Source organism: Lactuca serriola, chromosome 5 (assembly GCF_051521515.1).
Source record: "Lactuca serriola cultivar US96UC23 chromosome 5, Lser_US96UC23_V15, whole genome shotgun sequence".
NCBI classification, from domain to species: domain Eukaryota; kingdom Viridiplantae; phylum Streptophyta; class Magnoliopsida; order Asterales; family Asteraceae; genus Lactuca; species Lactuca serriola.
This window is the reverse complement of record NC_136412.1, coordinates 28,525,303-28,532,857: the sequence shown is the minus strand read 5'-3', so window position 1 is coordinate 28,532,857 and position 7,555 is coordinate 28,525,303. Positions and strand designations below refer to the sequence as shown.

General features: G+C 40.2%; 1 protein-coding gene across 1 annotated transcript; it reads left to right on the top strand.

The window, feature by feature from the left end:
* The first annotated feature begins 4,792 nt into the window (after nucleotides 1–4,792).
* LOC145049402 (phosphatidylglycerophosphate phosphatase 1, chloroplastic/mitochondrial-like) lies at nucleotides 4,793–5,930 on the top strand. The gene is made up of 4 exons (XM_078997819.1): nucleotides 4,793–5,117; nucleotides 5,208–5,272; nucleotides 5,772–5,814; nucleotides 5,902–5,930. The coding sequence occupies exons 1-4, from the start codon at nucleotides 4,793–4,795 to the stop codon at nucleotides 5,928–5,930; spliced, it is 462 nt and encodes a 153-aa protein (XP_078853945.1).
* The last annotated feature ends 1,625 nt before the right edge of the window (nucleotides 5,931–7,555 follow it).

Sequence of the window (7,555 nt, the reverse complement as noted above, 5' to 3'; positions counted from 1 at the left end):
GTTGGTTATGCATTGATTGTACGAGAAAACGCATTGGTAACTTGATGTTATAAATCGTGCTCTTGTGTATAATTCAATGAGTGGTAGAACAAACATATGAGTCGAAGTTTATCTGTTCCTTCTTGGATTAGAAGCTGATATCTGGGCCCCTCGATGATTTTGTTTTGACCTATGTACCGGGCCCAGTCAGAACTAAGTTGATGTGTTCAATTAAGTTCTTTGTCAAACAAATCGGAAATCGGGAAACAAACTGCTGGACAATAAGAAAGACATTGTTCCATGTATTTGTCCGGCTGATATCTAGAACGGAGGATTATATGATCACTTATCTTAAATGGCGTACCATCATCTTCTCAGTTCCGAGAAACCTTGAAAAGAGCTATGATTTTCGATCGGTTCCTGAAGTCATACTTGCAGTAATAGTTATTAGACTTATCCAAGTGGGAGACTGTTGGATAAGGTGTCTAAGTCCATAACTATTTCTGGTATGTACTTGACCCGACCCGGCATGGTCCATTTGGGTTGCATGGCACCATGCAATTGGGTAGACTAAATGAGAGAAATAACACTTGGAGATTATTAATATATTATAAGTTCTAATATATTAATAATATTATTTGATTAGTTTGATCAATAATTAATTTAGAATTAATTAAGTGGTCAAAAGAGAACTAATTAAATATATGGGTTGATTATGTAAATCATCCATATCTTGTATAGTGGGCTAAGAGGCTCCATGGATTATCAAGTTGGGTTCTACCCATAGGATGCTCCATGGATGCTCCATGGGAGTTACAAACCCATGGGTCATGGAAATGAAGAGTCATGACACATTAGGGTTTACATGGTGTAACCCTAGATGTGTCAACACTATATAAGAAGCATATTCTCCACCAAAATCGGCTACACTAAGAAACAAGAGGACTTGGCCGATTTTAAGAAGTGTGTATTATCTCAAGAGTCTTTCCAAGAGCATTTGGTGTTGTGTGAAGCATTTGAGGCATCACACTTGGGGTGCTAGGCTCACAAGGTTTCAAGGAACACAAGCAACAACAAGGTAAGTTATTCTATCTATTATTCAAGTTAAAATTGTTCCCCATGTATGCTAGATAGGAATATAGCCTTGGAATTCAACTTAGCATGATAATTAGACAAACATAGATCCAAGGTTATTAGGGTTGCATGTACACTTAGGAAGTGTTAGAATGCTCAAAACCCATCAGTGGGTCCCTTATCATGGTGGCGTGCGTCAGGTTCTGATGGAAGAGGCGCAAATCCTGGTTCTCTATTCATCCCGGGGCGACGAAGATGTATAGGGATCTTCGTCTAGACTATTGGTGGCCCTGTATGAAGCGGGATGTGGCTTGGTACGTTGAGTGTTGTTTGACCTGCAGGAAGGTCAAGGTCGAGCATCAGAGACCACATGGCAAGATGCAGTCGTTGGACATCCCGTTATGGAAATGGGAAGATATTACGATGGATTTTATCACAAAGCTTCCCAAGACCGTGCAAGGAGTGGATTCGATATGGGTCATCGTGGATCGATTGACCAAGAGCGCCCATTTTATTCCCATTCAGGAGAGCATATCGGCCGAAAAGTTGGCCGACATCTATATCAGGGAGATAGTGGCGCGACACGAGGTGCCAGTATCCGTGATTTCAGATAGGAATGTGCATTTTACTTTTAGGTTTTGGAAGAAATTTCATGACGAGTTGGGCACTCGTCTGCATTTTAGCATCGCCTTTCACCCACAGACTGATGGTCAGAGTGAGCGTACCATCCAGACTCTTGAGGATATGTTGCGGGCATGCGTGCTAGACTTTGGTGGTAGCTGGGATACCAATCTTCCTCTAGCTAAGTTCTCGTACAACAACAGCTACCACGCGAGTATTGATCGACCTCCCTTCGAAATTTTGTATGGAAGGAGGTGTCGGACCCCGATATGTTAGGGTGAGGTTGGCCAGAAGGTCATGGGGAGCATCAATATACTGCTCAAGACGACCGGAAAGATTCAGCAAGTTCGAAGCAGGCTTCAGACTGCACAGAGCCGGCAGAAAAGTTATGCCGACAAGCGCCGTTCGGACTTGGAATTCCAAGTCGGGGATATGGTTCTTTTGAAGGTGTCGCCATGGAAAGGCATCATCCGATTCAGAAAACGAGGCAAGTTGGGCCTAAGGTATATCGGGCCATTCAGGGTTGTAGCCCGGGTGGGCAATGTGGCATATAGGCTGGATCTGCCAGCCGAACTCAGCCAGATCCACAACACTTTCCACGTTTCTCAGTTGCGTAAGTGTTTGGTGGACGACTCGGCAGTGGTGCCTTTGGAGGATATTCAGGTCGATGACAGTCTGAATTACATCGAGCGGCCTGTGGCAATCCTCGACAGGAAGTCGAAGGATCTGAGGAACAAGAGGGTAGAACTCGTAAAGGTGCAATGGCAGCACCGGAAAGGATCAGAGTGGACTTGGGAGCCAGTGGAAGAAATGATGGAGCACAACCCTGAGCTATTTCAGGATAAAGCAGCAGACTTCGAGGACGAAGTCTAAAATAAGTGGGGGAGATTTGTAGCACCTGGTTCCCGGTACGCATTTCTTGTAATTAATAATTCTTAATTCTTGCATTTTTGCCTTGGACTCGGCGAGTTGAAGGACCGACTCGCCGAGTAGGAGCGGGATGAGACGCGAAGTCTGAGCCTTGGACTCGGTGGGTCGATTCCCCGACTCGACGAGTAGGCTCTGTTGGGGCAAAAAACCCTAACCTGAGTGTTGGCACCCTATTTAAGCACACTAACTTGGCCTCCCTTGTCTCTAACACTTCCAGAAGAGCTGTAGAGCGAAACCCTAGCCCCTTTTTGTCCTTGTGAGTGATTTTGGCCTTGTGAAGGAAGTTTGAAGCTCAAGAGAAGAAGAAGGAGGTGGAAGAGTGCAAGGACGAGAAGTAGATCTGACATCTACCCTGCAAGAAGCTTCCATTCAGGTAGAAAAGTTCATACCTTGACCTCTAGTTCATTAGATACCATTTTTGCCCCAAATTGGTGGTTTTCAAGCCCTAAAACACCAAACTCCATATGTTTGTGCTTAATGATCCGAAAGGACTTCGGATCTGGACCTTAAGGACATCTTAGAAGTTTAGAGTCTCTGTGGTTGAAGTGATTAAGGTCCCCATTGAGTGTATGACCCCATAAAGAGCTTGTATTTGCCTTTTGAAGCTTGTAGGGCCATGCATGCACGTAAAGTTTGCAACTTTACGTGATAAGCATGCCCTAGGAACATGGATCTATGGTTTTGAAGCGTTGCATGTTTCAGATTTGGTCTGTATGGGAAATGGGTCAAGGAACTCAGCAAGTTCTTTGAAGACGGCCTTAGACTCGGCGAGTTGGATGAACAACTCGGCGAGTCCTATGAAGATTGCCTAGTACTCGACGAGTTGTTCTTCAAACTCGGCGAGTCAGATGAACAGTTACTGAGTATGAGGGTTTAGATGTTGAAGGTCCAACCCTTCATATTTTCACGCGGAATTAGTGATCTAACGTGTTGCAATAGTCCCAGAAATCCAAATCCTCATAAGGGATGCCCTGGTGAGGATTTGGGAGCGAGTGGGGTGCCTGCTCGCATGGACTCGGCAAGTTGTTCTTGGACTCGGCGATTCGGATCACGAGCCGGTCCTATCGTCCCAAGTAGTGAGTTAGGGTGACTCAGTGAGTGAGAAGAAGGGCTTGTGGAGTAGGAACGGGTTAGTGGGAGAAGGACTTGGCGATTCTGGTCAACTGGAAGTTGACTTTGACCAAGGAGTTGACCTTGGACCAGGGGTGGGTCAGTCATCTGACCTAAGGGTGGGAATAAGTGGCTAATCTATGTTTATGATTTATAGCCGGAGGATTACCGATTCAGCAGGCAGGCGCTTAGCAAGCAGACTTTCAGCAACTACTTTCGAGGTGAGTTACCTTCCAGTAGCAGTGGGTCTAAGGCCACAATGCCGGCCCGCTAGTAGGAGATGTATGATAGGTAATTGTCTTGGTGATATCATCTAAGTTGGTTACTAACTGATATGTTATATGTTAGCATGATATGTTGTAGGTAATAGTAGTAGAGTTCGGTTGTTAGGACCGAAAGGTAGTTCAGGAACCCCAGATATGTCTGATTATATGCCTATGTTATGTTATATGTGATAGTAGCTGTAGGGGTGAAATAGCCCCCGAGGTTCGGTTGTTAGGACCGAAGGGTAGTCAGCACCCCAGAATGGTTTGACCTGGGTAGGTCGGCACCCCAGAATGGCCGTACCGGGTAGGTTGGGCACCCCAGAAATGCCTGGCAGTTTGTATGTGATATAATTGTATGGTATGTGGTATGATGGGGGACTCACTAAGCTTCGTGCTTACCGTTTTCAGTTTTGGTTTCAGGTACCTCTTCAACGAAGGGGAAGGAGTCGGCGCGGTAGTAGCACACCACACACACACTTTGGATTTCCGCATCATGAGATGTTCTGGGATTGTACTCTAACATTATTATTATTTCCTTGTTTTGGGTTTTCAGACTCGTAACATGTTTTATGAAATGATATGATCGGATGATGTTTTGCTATACATATTTTACAAACCACTTATTTAAAAATGAAATTTTTGGGCGTGAAAATTGGGTCGTTACAGTTGTTCTTCAAGGATTGAGCAGATTTGGTGTTGAGGAGCTTAACACAATAGGAACTTATGCAGCTCTATTGAAGCAGTCAACAGAATATATGAAATCAAAGGACGTAAAGTCACTATCCCTTTAGCTATTTGTGTTGGTGACATAAATGACATATGACGATGACGACGACATGTGGTGGGCAGACCTAAAAACAGCAATAGGGCAGAGAATCAACCTCGAGGTACTGCTTTTTTCAGTATCGGTAATAACTAGAAACAAGCAGTGTCTGATGCCTCATATATCGGTGCCTGATATAAGATACATTGATTGGGATGCTTTAAGAAGAAAGGGGTTCGAAGGCGTTGTCTTTGATAAGGACAATACTTCTACTACTCCTTACTATTTGGCTCTATGGGGGCCTCTTGCATCGTCTGTGGAGTCCTGTGAATCTGTTTTTGGCAACAACATTGCAGTTTTCAGCAACTCTGCTGGTAATCCAATTTCAATTTTGTAGACAATAGATGATATTGTGTTCTTTAATTGTGTTTTATAAGTTTGTGATTTTCTTTAATGGTGATCAGGACTTCAGGAGTATGACCCTGATGGCAGGAAAGCTACAACACTTGAGTATGTCATTGGAATTCGAGTAATTAGACATAGTAAGTCAATAAAGATTATTTGTTTAACTTCATGATTCATTTGTTAAGATGATTTGCATGGTTTTCATGTTGGTTGTGATAGCTTGATCAACAACACATGCATCTAAGTCTTTCCTCATTTGTACAAAATCAAGAAATGACATAGATGATAGAACAATGACTTGAAAGGTTACTACGCGAAGAGGCAAAATGTTTATACTAAAAACTTTATACCTTTATAAATGAAAATCTTTATCATATAAGTAACATAAGACTTTTTAGGGCTTATTTGAATGTAGGTGTGCATTGGTGAGATATCCTGGCTTCTATCTCATTTTCTGAAGAAATCTACATGCACTTTGGATGTGATTGATCAAAACTAATAATGGTACTTTTAAGTTATTTCTAGATTCGAAGGATCCAACCATTCATCCCATTTATATATAATTTTAGTTATTTCAATGTCTATCTTCTATAATTTTGTAACTCTTTTATTCTTATTTGTAGAATTTTAGGTTTGTATCATGGGTTTCATGGCAAGAACTGCCAGGTAAGATTTTTTTGATCAGTGTTTAAATTCTACTTGATTATACATACAAATTATAACCCGGATGAATATTTATTTTACTTTTGACAGGGTATAAAAGAATGGAAGACCTCATTTAATTTCTTATGTAATAATTTTAATATGTTTCATATCCTTACATATTATTGGTCTCAACTTCCAGGTCCAACGGTAAGTACCATTGTAGAGAAGTAAACGGGTTGGAAATTGAAATTGTAGGTTACGCATCCTCATTTTCAAGTAAAATTACCATTTTGCCCCTACATACAATTTTTGGAGTTAACTCTTACTATTTACATTGGTTGTAGGTAACCTTTTCATTTAACATGATGAAATAACTGCACAAACTGGTTAATATTTCTCACAACCTTCTCGAATTAGATGAAGAAAGTTAGTTTCAAATATGTCCCATCATTTCTTTTTCCTAACCAACATGAATTGAAGAACTTGAATTTTATAATACCAAAACAGGAGTCGAAACAAATTTTGAACAGCCCGCATGTTTACCAGAAGAATCAAGAACCATAGTCCCTTTGTAATGATGGGTAACTCACTTCTCGCCTTTCTCTCTTAATTGCAATAGAACACTTAAATATTGTCAATTGATTACATTTATAGCAAAACAACATTATTTACATACAAATATAATTTCAAAAGTTAGTTATTCCTAGCTATTAAATTCCATTCCTTTTCGATATAATTTTAACAAGTTTGATATTATGAAATAACCTTGTCTTATATAATCTTGTAAACCAAACACTTGGATGGATCGAATTAATTGTGAGTTTTTATGAAGACTTCATGCTACAGAAGAATCATCTTGCTAACAAATCAATGATGAGATTTCTCTCTTTCGTAACATGATTCTTAGATATGTATAGTGCTGGTGTTGAACATGCACGCATGGGCATGTTAGAATAGAAAAAGATGAAAGCAGATAGGTAAGTTATTATATCCGTCTTTCTACTTCATACTTCAAATTTTATAAGTAAAAGTTGTTTAATTAACTTTTTTAGTTTTATGTATGAAATAAGATTCCAGTCTACACGCTGTCTCTTTGTGTGTGTTTTATTCATTTGTAGATCGTTCCAATGCTTTTCGGTAAGCAGTTAGTATATTTATGTGCAAAGTATCTCCTTCCGTTCTCTTTCAATCTTTCTAAACTCATATGTTTGCTACTTTTTTTTTCTCAGGTTTTAATATTGTTTGTCTCTTAGTTATTGGATTTTAGTATTTGCCAGCTTTTCTTGGTTTTTTTGGTAAGTAAGTTTTCCCAATTCTTTTTTACTCTTTGTTTCTTTCTATATATTTTAGGGAAAATGACTTAGGAGGGTAACTACCTCTTATCCGTGTTCACATATTGGCAACTTCTTTTTTGTACATAATAAAGCAACTAACTTGTTTTAACTGTTTAAATTACACCAAAATTACCGGCTAATACATGTTTTAACTGGTAACTCAAAGGGAAAATGACTTAGGAGGGTAACTACCTCTTATCCGTGTTCACATATTGGCAACTTCTAATTTTTTGTACATAAGAAAGCAACTAACTTGTTTTAACAGTGTAACATCCCAAAAATCATGACCAAAAATTTCTTTTTTAATTTAATACTAAAACCATAATTGTCAAACCATTAATTTAATACTCCGACATCAGGCTTCGCCCGGCATCAGGCCCCGCCTGACATCGAGCCCCACTCGGTATACATATATGTCTCTCTTAGGC

Bases quoted from the DNA above. Each gene is read 5' to 3' on its own strand.
- LOC145049402 (XM_078997819.1), top strand. From the start codon at position 4,793: ATGACATATGACGATGACGACGACATGTGGTGGGCAGACCTAAAAACA. The intron at 5,273-5,771 runs GTAATTAGACAT...TCTTATTTGTAG, and splicing joins AGTATGTCATTGGAATTCGA to AATTTTAGGTTTGTATCATG. The intron at 5,815-5,901 runs GTAAGATTTTTT...TACTTTTGACAG, and splicing joins TTCATGGCAAGAACTGCCAG to GGTATAAAAGAATGGAAGAC.